Source organism: Cuculus canorus, chromosome 19, assembly GCF_017976375.1.
Source record: "Cuculus canorus isolate bCucCan1 chromosome 19, bCucCan1.pri, whole genome shotgun sequence".
NCBI lineage: Eukaryota > Metazoa > Chordata > Aves > Cuculiformes > Cuculidae > Cuculus > Cuculus canorus.
In genome coordinates this window covers 2,422,626-2,437,432 of record NC_071419.1, presented here as the reverse complement: position 1 = coordinate 2,437,432, position 14,807 = coordinate 2,422,626, and the positions used below count along the sequence as shown (strand labels likewise).

At 45.5% G+C, this 14,807-nt stretch overlaps 1 protein-coding gene across 5 annotated transcripts in view; it reads right to left on the bottom strand.

The window, feature by feature from the left end:
- The window catches only part of TRAF1 (TNF receptor associated factor 1), a 30,478-nt gene extending 16,114 nt beyond the window's left edge, over positions 1-14,364 (bottom strand). For 2 of the 5 annotated variants that reach the window (XM_054084248.1, XM_054084243.1), the window contains exons 1-4: positions 14,212-14,364; positions 12,880-13,007; positions 8,611-8,738; positions 191-399 (exon numbers count right to left, since the gene is read on the bottom strand). In XM_054084248.1, the coding sequence (XP_053940223.1) occupies positions 191-399 (209 nt within the window). In that variant the 5' untranslated portion in view covers positions 8,611-8,738; positions 12,880-13,007; positions 14,212-14,364. Of the gene's footprint in view, positions 1-190; positions 400-1,850; positions 1,986-4,087; positions 4,154-8,610; positions 8,739-12,879; positions 13,027-14,211 lie in introns of those variants that run through there. The other 3 variants (XM_054084244.1, XM_054084247.1, XM_054084246.1) reach the window with 3 other exon arrangements.
- Between the last annotated feature and the right edge of the window lie 443 nt (positions 14,365-14,807).

Genomic DNA, 14,807 nt, shown 5'->3' with positions numbered 1-14,807 from the left:
ACACTGGAAACCAGAAGGAGGTAGAGAGTAGCCTGCAGGTAAGTTCTTCCAACAGTAAAGTGGCTGCAGGCCAGGGGGACAAGTAGCCACAGCCTCATCTACTGAGCACAACAGCACAGTGAGGCTCTCAGGAGCACTTGCAGGCACAGAACCTGCCCCGGCGGCGTAGCCTTCTGCAGCAAGGACCTACCGCACGATCCAGGAGAAGCAGGCGGAGCAGTACCTATGCCCACAGAGCGTTTGGAGGGCTTTCTTCAGGACGTTGTTGCAGTTGCTGCACAGGTACTTCTGATCAGGCGCATCTTCACAAATGTTAGTGGGATATCCAAAAGGAAACTCATTTTCATCAGGAGAAGAGCTGGGGACATCCTGTGGGCCTCTAGTTGTTCTCTCAGCCATCTGAAGGGATGAAGGCAAAAAACCCCAGTGCTCAAGCAAACAGACACACACTCGCTTTGATGTGAGAGACTGTATCAGGCATCAAAGTCTACAAGCAGCTCCAAGCCTGTGCAGTAATCTAGTGATCTGTTTAATTGTGTCTGTAGCTAACATGCGTGGCTAAATGTCACAGGGGGGTTTGACTAGGTTCCAGCAGGAAATTACAGTACAGATTTAAAATTTCCCTCAAACACAACATGAAAATGGACAACATATTAAAATGAAGAGTTGGGGTTTTCTTTCTAGGGTTTTTTAGCTTGTAGAAAGGTGAAGTAAACATTGCCATCATCTTTAGAGCAACGCTGTCATTGCCCCACATCACAGTTATTTCCTGTACAGTAAATCCCCAACCACCTTCAGTTCCCAGCAGCCAACATCCATGTTCACACTTCAGAGATGCGAGAACTGAGCAGCTGATGCATTTACAGTGACTTTCCCTCAAGGTCATAAAACTAGTGATGAAATGAAAAAGGAAATCTCAAGCTCACAGAAGGCTTTATGCTTGCGCTTTAACCACAGAATCACAAGGTTGGAAAGGACCCATTGGATCATCGAGTCCAACCATTCCTAACACTCCCTAAACGATGTCCCTCAGCACTTCATCCACCCGTTCCTTAAACACCTCCAGGGAAGGCAACTCGACCCCCTCCCTGGGCAGCTGTTCCAGTGCCCGATGACTCTTTCTGTGAAGAATTTTTTTCTGATCTCCAACCTGACCCTCCCCTGACAGAGCTTCAGGCCATTCCCTCTTGTCCTGTCCCCTGTCACTTGGGAGAAGAGCCCAGCTCCCTCCTCTCCACAACCTCCTTTCAGGTAGTTGTAGAGAGAGACACCTTGAGCCACGCAAAGCCTCAAGCACTCAGTTCTGGTTTTCATAGAATCATGAAACAGTTTGGGTTGGAAGGGACCCCCTGCCATGGGCAGGGACACCTCCCGCTGGATCAGGGGACTCAAAGCCCGATCCCACCTGGCCTGGAACCCCTCCAGGGATGGGGCAGCCACCACTGCTCTGGGCAACCTGGGCCAGGGCCTCCCCACCTGAACAGCAAAACCTCGGGGCAGCCGGGACCCCCGGGACGGCCAGGGGATCCCTCAGAGCAGCCGGGACCCCCGGGGCAGCCAGGGGACCCCTCAGAGCAGCCGGGACCCCCGGGACAGCCAGGGGATCCCTCAGAGCAGCCGGGACCCCCGGGGCAGCCAGGGGACCCCTCAGAGCAGCCGGGACCCTCGGGGCAGCCAGGGGACCCTCAGAGGAGCTGGGACCCCCGGGATGCCCTCCCTGGGGCATCCGCAACCCCCGCCCCCACCCCGGGGCAGCCGGGCCCTTCCGAGGCCGCTCCCCCCCGGGCCCCGCGGGTGCTGCCCGGTCCCGGGGAGGCGGAGCCGCTCTCCTTCCCTCCCCCTGCCGTTACCTGAGCCCCGGAGCGGAGGGACCGGAGCGCGCGGAGCTGCGATCGCAGCCGCCGGGGCAGGAACTGCAGCTGCCCAGCCCGGCGCTGCTGCCTCGCCCGGCCGGGAGGAGCGGGGCCCGGGCCCGGGCCGGAGGAGGGCAGTTCCAGCCTGGGAATGAGCCTGGCCCTGGGACAGTATAGAGCAATTCCAGCCCTGGGAATGAGCCCGGCCCTGGGACAGTATAGAGCAATTCCAGCCCTGGGAATGAGCCCGGCCCTGGGACAGTATAGAGCAATTCCAGCCCTGGGAATGAGCCCGGCCCTGGGACAGTATAGAGCAATTCCAGCCCTGGGAATGAGCCCGGCCCTGGGACAGTATAGGGCAATTCCAGCCCTGGGAATGAGCCCGGCCCTGGGACAGGGAAGGGCAATTCCAGCCCCGGGAATGAGCCCGGCCCTGGGACAGGGAAGGGCAATTCCAGCCCCTGGGAATGAGCCCGGCCGTGGGACAGTATAGGGCAATTCCAGCCCTGGGAATGAGCCGAGTCCCAGGCCAGTGGAGGGCAATAGTGGCTTCTGGGAACAGTGGGATATGAGCCACGTCCAGGACCAGGGAAGGGCAATTCCAGCCCCCTGGAGAACGGCTTGACTGCTGACCCACAGGAACAAGGGTGGGAATGGGCCAAGGGAAGGCCCGAGGGAGTGAATTCATACAATCATTGGATCATTAAGGTTGGAAAAGACCTTTAAGATCATCAGTTCCAACTGTCAGCCCAACCCCACCGTGCCTGCGAAACTACATCCCAGAGTGCCACAGCCACACACTTTTGAACTCCTCCAGGGATGGAGGCTCCACTCCTACCCTGGGCAGCCTCTGCCAGGGCTTCACCACTCTGCCAGTAATGAAATTTTCCCCAATATCCAGACTAATCCTCCCCTGCTGCAACTTTAGGCCATTTCCTCGCGTCCTATCGCTTGCCACTTGGGAGTAACGGGACAGCTGTAGGGGTGGATCTGTTCAGAAAGTGCTGTGATTGAGGCTGTCTACAGCCGTGACCTGTCCCTGTAACACCCGGAGCACAGTTGCAGGGCAAATACCTTTTCCATACCTCTGTCTGCTCAGAAAAACCCGCTGGCACAGCAGCTGGCAAACTCAATTTCCCATTGAACCATGCTGAGAAACCCACCAGTCCAGGAGTGGGAGCCCTGAATTTCTATCTGAATCCTGCTGAAAAACCTGGCACAATCCCCGCTGTGCCTGGCCCTCCAGCACAGATAATATTAACAGCCCAGGGCATATTATATATGCAAATCCTTGTAAGATGCTTGCAGTGCAGTAAAGATTTCTAAAAAGGAAAGTTCTGCTGTCAGAAGAAGGTTCTGTTTTGCCTTGACAGCAGTTCACTACGAAATCCCACCCCGCAGCCTTATCTACTTAGGATTCAGTCAGAAGAGAGAAAGTTACTGATGCAAATCTGTTATCTCCTCCTTGTGAAAGAAGCGTGGGGAATACCATTGGGGGTGAGCCCGAGCTGAGAATTAAACATAAAAAGCGGAGGTGGTTCTCTAGATGCTTCACTTGGCTTGTTCCTCTACTGCAATTACGGGTGTTCGCATCCCTGTACCTTGTGACTGCGTGGAAGTCAGCGAGGAGGTTGTTATTCATCAGGGAGTGCCTGCCTGAAGCCTGACACCTTCCCCCGTTATGTGCGCACAGGTATCAGTTCCACATCTGGAACAGCTGCCCGTGGTGACTGCCCCCAATGCAGCAAATGTAATACCAACCAGGCACAGCTGTGCTGAGTCAGAGGGCAGGAGGGCAGCTCTGGGGTCAGGACACGGCCCTTCATCACCTAAGTGGAGCATATGCTTTCCTAAGAGAAATCATAGACTCATAGAATGGTTTGAGCTGTAAGGGACCTCAAAGCCCATCCAGTTCCACCCCCTGCTATGGGCAGGGACACCTCCCACTGGATCAGGAGCTCCAAGCCCCGTCCAACCTGGCCTTGAATCCCTCTCCAGGGATGGGGCAGCCACCACTGCTCTGGGCAACCTGGGCCAGGGCCTCCACAGCCTCACAGGAAAACATTTCTTCCGAAGATCTCATCTCAATTTCCTCTCTTTCAGCTTAAAACCATTCCCCCTCATCCTATCCCTACACTCCCCGATCAAGAACACCTCCCCAGCTTCCCTGGAGCCCCTTTCAGTACTGGAAGGCTGCTACATTGAAATTAATTCCAGAACGTTTTTCTACTCACGGTTATAAACAGCTATGTTCATGTTTTCATAAAGAAGCAAAGAACATTCATCAACTCTGCTCCCACGGCTCTTTGTGACTCAGCCCTTACACTTGATTCTATGATGCAACATGATTCTTTTCCATGTGCTCCTCTGCTACACACATACTGTATTCATTGAAGTTCCTAGAAAAAATTACCACTAGACTTCTACCTTTTTGTCTCAAAAGGACAAAAGCACATCAAACAAAGAAAGAATAAAAAAAATATTTTTCTAGACTTCAAAAAAGGCAAAACCCAAATACACCTGAGGGAAATAAAAACTCTAAAGAGACAGCCAGGTCCATGGGTAGGAGATATATGTATCTTTGATAGAGCTGATATACTGGAAGTCTGTGTACACACAGGAAAAAATTATTTTCTAAGTACACAGTACTGTGAGGATATTATAAGCACCAAGCACTTATTTGCAGAGTAGAGGCTAAAGAAACACATAATATTACCAAAAAACAGGATGAAAAATGTTTGCATAAAGGACTCAAGATTGCAGACTTCAATTATCTTTGTGGTAAATTTAAAATAACAGGAAGCATTAAAAATATACTCGGAACATAGTAAGCATATGCCTGGTCTCTTTAAGGCTGAGAGCGGCTCAGTTCTCCCTACCATTTCAAGCTCTGCTCTCTGCAGCACAGCCTGCCTCGCTCCTTTGCTGCACCGGCAGTGTCTGTTCACAGCTGTATCCTAGTTCATCACAGGAATCAAGATGCAAGACTGTTTCCCAAGAGAAGGATTTGATCCTTCACCTTGTCAGAAAACCCTTTATTTACTTTCCCTTGAATTAGACAGGCTTTCGATAAGTGACATGATTTTTTTTTTTTTAAGGCTTTAACAGTCTAAAAATGATGCTGCAAAGGAAATTGTCATCAGAGAGGGGAGAAAGCATGAGCCTGATGGAGCCAGTCGTGGGGTATCCATGTGGATTTACCGCCATACATCACTGGATAAGCTACTAGCCTAGCAAATGCTTCCGCTTTCCTCTGTAAAGAGGGAATAACATTTGCTTCCTTTTGTTAAACTCGTACATCTCACCAGATGAGAAGCACCATGTGCAGTTCCGTAAAGCTGTCACAGCACCATGACTCATTTAGCAAGGTGGATGTGCAATTATCTGATCAGATGCAGCCACGATTCCTGCATGTGGAAGCTTTTTTAAGAGCTGGGGTGTTAATAAGGTTTGGCAATGAAATTGTGGGAAAGGAAAACGATGTCAGTTTTATTAGAGTTATTTCTAAGGCTTCCAGTTTAAACATCAACATCGCCCTGTGCGAGTGGGAAGATTTTCCCTACTAATACATGCAGAATCATGCGATGCCTCTTCATTTCCACTTCCTTCTCTGTGCTGTAAAGGTGTGTGTAGATGTTCTGAGTGCAGAGTCATTGGAGCCATGTATTAACTACAGTTACATGTCCATGGGGAACACATGACAGCCGCCGCGGTGCTCTCAGCCTGAAACTCTGGCTCCTGCTGCTTTATGATTAGGGCTGTTAGAATTCACGGTAAATTAATCTGGTGCATGCAGATTCTGCCACGATGCAAGTCTGTTTCTGAACAGGTTCTAAAACTATTGCTGGCTGTGGCTTTCTGAAGCTTTCAGAATATAAAGGGGTGTGAGTTAGTGATTTCAGAAAGGTCAGCGCTGCAGCAACGGGGCAGTTTCTGTTTCGGGATGAAGGGGCGCGTGTGCCTCCTCCCTGTGCTGTTAGCTCCCTCCTTTGCTTTCGCTTTGAGGCTTCTCGAAAGTATCACACCTCTGGCTTAAAAGGTGCTGAATTATACAAAGAAACTAAATTTTTGGTACTTTCCAAACTAGAGAGATTTCCTCTGGTGAATTTCCCCCATATGAGATCAGTTAACCGAAAACAGGATGTGGCTCATCGAGAGATGAAAATGTGAAGCTTAACTGTAGTGCAGAGCCATTCCATCCGTGCTCAGCAGTGGAGGCATTCTGTTACTATTTAAGCAAATGATTGTTTTTTACATCCAAGGAAAAAAAGTTCAGAAGGGAATAGATTTGAGTATTTTCTTAAAATAAACCAAAGTTTTGAGATTTTTAATGAAACAGATTTCTTACTACATTTAAAAATTGAATTTAGGCTCAGATACTAAATGTTTTGAAGAATATAGTCAAAGGGCAATAACATTTCCAGGGAATATTCTTTCCTGGGCATCTCATTTCAGAGAGATGCTCGAGACAGAAATGCTTCGTTCTATGAAATCATAATTTTTAGTTACTATAAATTATCTGAAAATGTGCACATGTTCTTGGAAACTCTGAAAAACTGGTAAAACAGGAAGGAAAAATTGTTAGGAAGAGAAGATCCAGTCCTTGTGAGATGCAGTGCTTCTAGGAACCGGAGTGGAGTGCTCCAAGTCAAGACTCCTGCCTGTTCATAGCTCTGATATTAAGTAACTTTTATCCTACTACTTTTCTGACTTAAGCTACCAGCTTACAAGACAGTGGCTGTGAGATTTCATCGTCTTCAAGATTAGAAGAACCCCAAACACGAAGAACTGTGACATTTGATAAACTGCTCTCCTCAGCAAACCTGACAGCTTTGCCACAATTCAATCTCTTGGCCACAATAAAATGTTTCTGCTCTAACTGTGACTCCCAGCCGTAGCTCTGCTTTGCTACGGTGACATCTTAAGGACACAACCCAACTTGTATTACAGGAGATGGAAAGTTTCTCACCAGCTTCCATAAAGGTCAGACTGTAATCCTCAAAGAGACATCAGGAATCCATATTTTTTTTTCTTTATCCTCACTCTGCCTCAAGATTTTTCCAGATCATATTCTCTGTAACATCGTATTATCCACAGCTTCCCAGTGACAAGGCTTTGGGGGAGACCTTAGAGCAGCTTCCAGTATCGAGAGGGGCTCCAGGAGAACTGGGGAGGGGCTCTGGATCAGGGAGTGCAGGGATAGGATGAGGGGAAATGGTTTTCAGCTGAAAGAGGGGAGATTGAGGTGAGATCTTAGGAAGAACTGTTTTCCTGTGCAGGTGTGGAGGCCCTGGTTGCCCAGACAAGCCATGGCCGCCCCATCCCTGGAGGTGTTCAAGAAGAGGCGAGAGAAAACTGAGGTGTTTCTCTCTGTCACAGTGGCCTTGGTAGTTCCCTATAAGCAATCCTGGTTCAGAGTAAATCATCATTAAGAGATTACCGAGCCTGCCTCTCAATTTAGACAACCTCACTAGGCAGCCCTCTTTACATTACGAAACTTCTTGGCTGTGTACCTGTTCCGGTCACTCTATATCCCTACCAGGATAAACACGGCAACAGATGTGGGAAGCTGACATGGACCAGTTTCTGATAGTTTCACCGGATTAAGCTCTGCTTTCAGTTGCAGCCTGTCTAAATTAAAGGCTTATACTGGTACTTCTGGTTATGCTTTTGCTTCTCTTATCGTGCACAGAGCCTGATCTAAACTGGAAAATTCTTAGCTGCTTTTTTCCATTCTCAATGCTTCGGAGAGAACTCTGAGAATGGGAGCTGTGCCCATGGGAAACCTGCCAAAACATGCTTCCAAAGCTCTGGATGTAATGAAAAAACAAGTTAAGATTCAACATCTTTCGACTCTAAATCAGCTGGCAAAATATGAATGTTCTATCAATAGCTCAGGTCGCTCGTACAGTATGTTACAGAAATCTCTGCAAGTATCAGAAAATTCAGTGTGTTTGAGTAGGACTAATTAGTGGAAACAGAAAAAGGAAACAACAGGTTTCTTTAATATCATCTTCATAAATTCTCATTAATGGCAAGAACAGAGGGGAGAGTGAAGGGTGTGGTAAATCTCCACTAATCTTTCTAGAAGCTACTCATTTTACTAGAAAGAGAGAAAAGAAAAAGAGGTGCTTAGAAGATGTTCTTTTATACGTGATAGAAGCGAAGAGAGAATGACTGTAACCTGCGCCTCTCTCCGGTGGAGGCTGTAACTCACGTCACTATTGTAGAGTGACCAATAGCACCAGGCTTCTCTCCAATGGTATTTTTCAGCAGGGTTTCTAAATTTGAATTATATCCACACCACCACTGACAATGTTTGTCTGTTCCAGGTGTATTTTATGGCAACAAACCCAAGGAACACAGAAGTTCCAAGTGTTATCTAAGGTTTCACTGGAGGAAAATGGTATTGCAAAGAGAACCAAAGCTCCCATCAAACTGTTGCTACAGAAAGAAAAGCGAGTGTTCACAAACCAGTGTTTTTAAGCAACAATCTGAAGGAGAAAGGAAAATTTATATTAAACACAGGAGAAGCCTGAATGAAAAAAGTAAATTTGGAAGTCAGAGAAAGCAGGCATAGAGACTGGTCTATATTCTGACCAGAGGCAAGGAGACTTAGTGTTCAAATTCCTGAATAGAAAGAGTCCTCTCATGAGGCCAAGTATCTTGGCAGCTTTGCCAGTGATGGGACTCCAAAAGCACATCATCACATACAAGTTCCCAGCAGCGTCCTTGGAATTCAGTCAAGAAAACTAACCTTGTAACTCCATGTCGAACATCTGCATCACAAATTGGATGTTGAAATCCCAAAACAAGTGAATGGGGCGCAAAGCGCTGAGCAAGTGAATGCTCCCATCTATCCAGGTTCAGTAACAATGGGTCATCCTAGAAGAAATCAATACATAGATTAGCATCAGAGTGCAACAGTTTGGAATCGTGGCAAGTTTTCACAAGCTAAGGTTGTATTTTCTTTGTGCCAAGATATGTGCAGGAAGGAAATCCAGCATTTCTTAGCCTGGCTACCTAAAATCATACATAATACTTTCTCTTATCATAGATATTTTGCTTTAATGCCCAGGACCGGCAGGCAGGACTCGGAAGTGTTTCTAGGCTGGGCTGCCCTCTGCTGTGTGTCACCCCAGAGCTGCTCAGAACTGGGCATGGAGATGAGCAAGACCCCTGTGGACACGGGGCCAGCAGGCACAGACAGCAGATATGCAGGAGTGTGGCTGTCCAAGAATTTGATTTGAACTCATGTGGGTTTAGATACATTCCCCCAGGTTCTGGTATGAATCCACAGAACCCTGTTAAATTATGTCACAGATTAATTTAATCACTCATGTTTCCATGGGAAGCTTTTGATCCCAGCTTGTTTTTGAGATTCCTGACCAAAACAGAAGCTTAGCTGATCCTGCCAGGCTTCTTCAGTGTCATATGGAAACTGTGAAATAGGGTTAGCTTTGATAGGAAGCCACAAATGACGCCAGGAACATACAGAAGATTCCCCCATCAGCCTGGTTGAATAATTGTGCATAACCACAAGTTGGGCAAGTTTCATGGAGTTTGAAGTTTCAGCATGAAAATACATCTCTGACCACACAGAAGTACTTGGTGCAGAAAAAAACCCCCATGTGCTGCCTTTTCAGCCACTGTGGACTAAAACATTCATCCCAGGAGCTGAAACCTCTGGCACAAATCTATCTCCAGACTTCTCTAGTAAATGGGAGTGCAGGATTCTACAAGAGTCCTTCCACCCTGTCCTCAATTTTACCATGCCAATGCTTTTCACTGGCTGCTTTGAAAGCTCTTACCTGACAGCAGGTACTGAGCTTCAGGGATTAATGCTGGGAATATCACCCAGGAAGGTTCTCCCCAAACCATGAACACAGTATGATGGATGCATGGTGAAAGGTTAGTCAAAATCAGGACCAAAACAGACCTCCTGAATTCCAGTTCAATTTATAGCTTTCTCTGGATCGTGCCAACTTGCACCAAAAGCAACTGCAAAAGTTACTTCAAACTATTATTCAATACCTATTGTTTTAACATAGCGAGAGCAGGGGTTGTTCAGCCTGGAGAAGAGAAGGCTCTGGGGAGACCTTAGAGCACCTTCCAGTATGGAAAGGGGCTCCAGGAAAGCTGGGGAGGGGCTCTTGATCAGGGAGTGGATGAGGGGGAACAGTTTTAAGACAAAGGACAGGAGATTGAGCTGAGATCTTGGGAAGAAATGTTTCCCTGTGAGGGTGGGGAGGCCCTGGCCCAGGTTGCCCAGAGCAGTGGTGGCTGCCCCATCCCTGGAGGCCAGGTTGGATGGGACTTTGAGCAGTCTGGTCCAGTGAGAGGTGTCCCCACCCATGGCAGGGGGTGGAACTGGGTGGGCTTGAAGGTCCCTTCCAACCCAAACCATTCCATGATTCATTCTATGATTCTATATCCCAACTAAACAGGGTTAGGAACAAAACACCTTTTCATATTGCGTAGACTGGTGACTCCAAACTTTAGGACTTACAGTAATGGAAACTAATACCTATTTCTGCCTAGCTGTCAGAGCCTGGGGCTGCATGTTCTCTCAGACCTTACAGCAGTAGGCTCTAATGGAAAATTTTATGATTTGGGCGGCAAAAATGACATTTTTATGGCATATTGCTTTTTATAAATAATGAAGGGAAACTGGCTAATCAGCCCCTGGCAGAGCCACACAATGTGGGCACGTAGCGAGCGGGAGTCGCCCATTACAGCTGCAGTTTATGCTCAGTCTGTCACCAGTACTAGTGTTTATGTCTATATATCATAAATCACCTTTCAGCAGGTATAACCTGGCATCGGGAAACGGGATTCCTCGTCTGCAGATGTGCCAGATGTTTATAAAATAGTTTCTCTTTGGAAAGATATTTTCACGTTTACTTTGGGGGATTCAGTTAAAGGAATACTGCATGTACAGCTCTAGGTATCAAGTATAAAAAGCGTAGCTCTACGACGCTGATGTGCATTCACTGAGGATGTGCTCCACGGCCTCACGGTACAAACTGCAGAGAACACATAACAGCCAGTGGAAAGAATGCGCTTTTGAGGTTACTCTTGTAAAGCCAAACTAGACAACGCGAGTCCCTGACAGGGCTCCTTAAACCCTCTTGCAGTGCTCTCTAAACCCAGACTCTGAAGCTCACTCTGTTTCCTTTGGAGGACTTTTAACCGGCGCCAGTGGGGCTGCTGTCATTAACAGAAAATTGATTTTCCATTGTAACCCCCCATTTTTCTGGTTTAATATCTCAGCTGATTCCAAGTGCATCAAACAAAACTTTGTGTTTGCTTTACTTGCAAAAAAATTTGCCATTTGTCGAACAACAAATAAAGGAAACAGTCTGAAGCACAGCACCTCAGAAATATTATGCATTTCACAACTTTTAGCTACAAAGATGGGTAAATATAACTATTTTATAAATAACAACCTTTGTGTAACAAGGATTTCTTAGGTTAGAAAAGAAAGGGTTGAATATAGCAATATTTACTCAAGATTTCCCTGCTATTGTTTTCTGAACTTGACTGTTCTTTTTATGACAGTTGCGGCATTTAATTTCCAGGAAAGCAGTTGCTGCTTAAACAGACATCCAAATTCAAAGTTCATTCAGAACTTGGAAAAGCAAAATTTAACACAAGGAATGGAATTTTCTAATGACCCAGCAACTGGCAAAACCAAACTCCTAGTTCCCAGGAGAATAAAAGTGCCAAACCCAGATATTTCTCCTAATTAGAGGTGAAAATAATATTAAACATCTTAAAAATGGGAATCATATGTAACTATAAGGTTTTTTTTTTTTACTGGAAAATAAATGATGGCCATGCCAAATTTCAGCGCGTTCTGCTGTAAGAATTCAGTGCAAGATTAAAAACACATTTTGCTGGGAGACAAGCACAAACATTTAACATTTACATAGCCTGAAAATAAGCCTCTGTAGGTAGGGTCAAGTGAGAACTCGTGATGGATGAAAACCAAACGGGCAGCCTTCACAGAGAGAGGTTTTTTTTAAACTACAGAATTATATTCACTCAAAAGGAAAAATGGATTTCCATAGGATGATTTCACATTTCTCCCACACCACTAATATCAATGAATCAAATGACCCCTCCCAGCAGATTCCACAACTCTTTGTTTGCGGAAATGGGAATTTGAGATTATTTAGGGAAATTATTTTTTAACTTGATAGTAATCCTCCTAAAGATTCAATTCTAGGATTTCAATTCTAGGATGCTCTGCCCAGTGCAGGATCCCTCCTCCTGACTCAAGAGTGGCTGTGCCTATAATGAACAGGGGTTTTGCTACACAAAGAAAGAAAATAGCATTGGTATGATATAGTGAGTATTTCTTCTCTGCTTCCAGATGATTTCAGACTCCAAGTCTACCTTCATAACAAAACAAACACAAGTACAAGCGGTAACTTGTACTTGTGTCCTACCAGCCCACGCAAGCTATTTTCTCTTTCACTTGGTATTTAATATGATATGTTCTCAGATCAGCCAAGACAGAATTATGGCAGTCACTTTGAGGTACTGAGGTATTAAAAAGCAAGAATATTAGCTTGCTCCAGAGATTTAGCCTTCCTCTTCTAAAACTGTAGGGTATTCCTAATTAAAAAAAAAATTGACAGAGCCTTTGCCTGCCTAAGGCTGCTTAGAGCTTGTGGCATATCCTGAAAGGTTATAGGCACAAAATCATTCTTGTACTGCTGATAAAGAGAATAGCACCGTTTGGCTCTCTTCCTGAATTAGTCACACTACTAAGATGCAGCACAGCAGCTTTCCTGCCCAGACCAAAAGAGTGCGAGTTTCACGTGTCACTGTGCATAATAGGGTGGAATTTGGTCTATTCAAGCCACTTACTGGCTTGGATCAATAGATTAACTTCTGCTTGCAATGAAGTGAAAAGCGAAATTAGTTCATTTTGTGACACTTAGCTATCTAAAAATTAGTAGAATACAAATGGAAACTTACAGAAATATCTATTTTTGAAAAGGACTAAAAGGCTTACCCAGTGTTAACCCTTAGAATTGTTATCTCAGGAATCCAGCCAATTTGGGTCTTAAAGATCTGCCACGGGCATTCAGGGAGAATCACGTTAGAATGGCATCTGGTGTAGTTTCTTATTCAAAGGCCGATCTGGGGAATATATTAAAAAAAGAATAAAAGTACAGTGACCAAACTAATATAACGATGTTATTGGGTCCTGCTTTCAGGTTACCTGTCCGTATCACTAGGAGCTGCTCTGAAGTTCACATCGAAGACAAAGGCTGACTATAATGTGCTGTTACATCAATAAATGATGATAAAAATTGTGTTTATAAATGGCTCTGGGCATCTTGCCAGAATGGACAGACCAGACCAGTCCTCTCCATTCTAGAAGATGGAAGAATAAATTGGGACTAAAGTATACAGCTTTCTGGGCAAGCGCATTAATCTGTAGGCAGCCAGCAAGCCCATACAGGGGCTGCCGGCTGCTGAGCACAGTACAAACGTGTAGCAGTCGAATGCGTGTTTTTCTGGAACCACTGAAGCTATTAGCCAGTGATTCAAAGCCTGGAACATTCAGAGACTTACACATTATGTATATAAACAGCCAAGGCATAGAAAAACACTGTGTACAATTCAGATATAAAAGGACCTTTCTGATGTCCAGAATCCCCAGTAAGCATGGAAGTACAGAATGTGTTCTGAAATCATTTCCATTTCCTAATACAGATGAGTCATCTAAGCTATGATTATTCCAAGAATTTCCATCTTTGCTGGGATTAATCCTGTGAGTTGCTTAGTACCTCAGAACTCCCCGACTACAAATTGCTAAGGTTAGCGTGGCAGGGGGTTCCAAAAAAAAAAATAAATCCCCTTGCATGTTTTTATCTCACTAACCAGATCCAATGGAAATCTGCCAACGTAATTTGCATGTGAAACAGATGAAGACGTAGACACACCTTTCACATCTCAGCAGTGTAGCCCATGGCTATGGCATCTGAATCTGATTTGCTCTTTTTCATACACTGACATCATTGGGCTTTAAAGAAACCTCCAGGTTCAACTCAGCTATTCCTGCTAAGGTGAACATCCCTGTGATTATCATCAGGTGGGAGAAACAGAGGTTTACGAGAAGATGGAGAGATCATGCTTTGTAATACCATTCCACTCACAACAGGGTGTACCATTCAGAAGGAGAAATGTTTACAGGTGGACTGAACAGACAACCTCACTAATCATTGACATGTCCCTCTCTCTGCAGCTGGATCTTATATCCAGTTATTATTGGATGCAGCGTTATCTTCTCACACTTCTTAGGAAAGTTTGGAGGATTAAAAAAAGTTAAAATACTCACAGAGCCAAAATTCAAGAGCGCATCATCTGCGACTATCTTCTTTCCACGTACTAAACCCTCTGGATCAAGGATATTCCTAAGAGAGCAGGAAAACAGTAATTTCAAAGTTCTTGGACTTGTTGCTTTTGGGCAACTGTTCAATAAAAATAAAAACGTGTGCGACTGTACTTTGCCTTAAACTCCCTTCTCCGTTTTACTGAGAACCAAGCAGTTCGTGCCAGGAGCTATGAGAAGGAAATTTGGCCCCTCATCTGCCACTTTCCTGGAGGCCAGGCAAGCTTTTAACTGGCAAATTCAGTCATCTAAGGCCAAAGTAGCATTTGTTGTAAATCCACCTAAGTTACAGCAGACGTTCATTCAGTCCATTGTGCCTTAAAACACAAATTGTGAATGGCACGCATGATATTTAGGAACATTTTTTAACAAGAGAGCAGAGTGTGAGACAGCATCAATCTGTGTCACCAACGGAAAGGCAGGAATTCAAAAGAAGAGTAGAGAAGGAAAATTGAGGGACTAAATTAGTTCCCTTCACAGAGAGTATATGAAGTGTCTGCACATAGTTACAAAGCTGAACAAACATGATTTCATACCAGCAG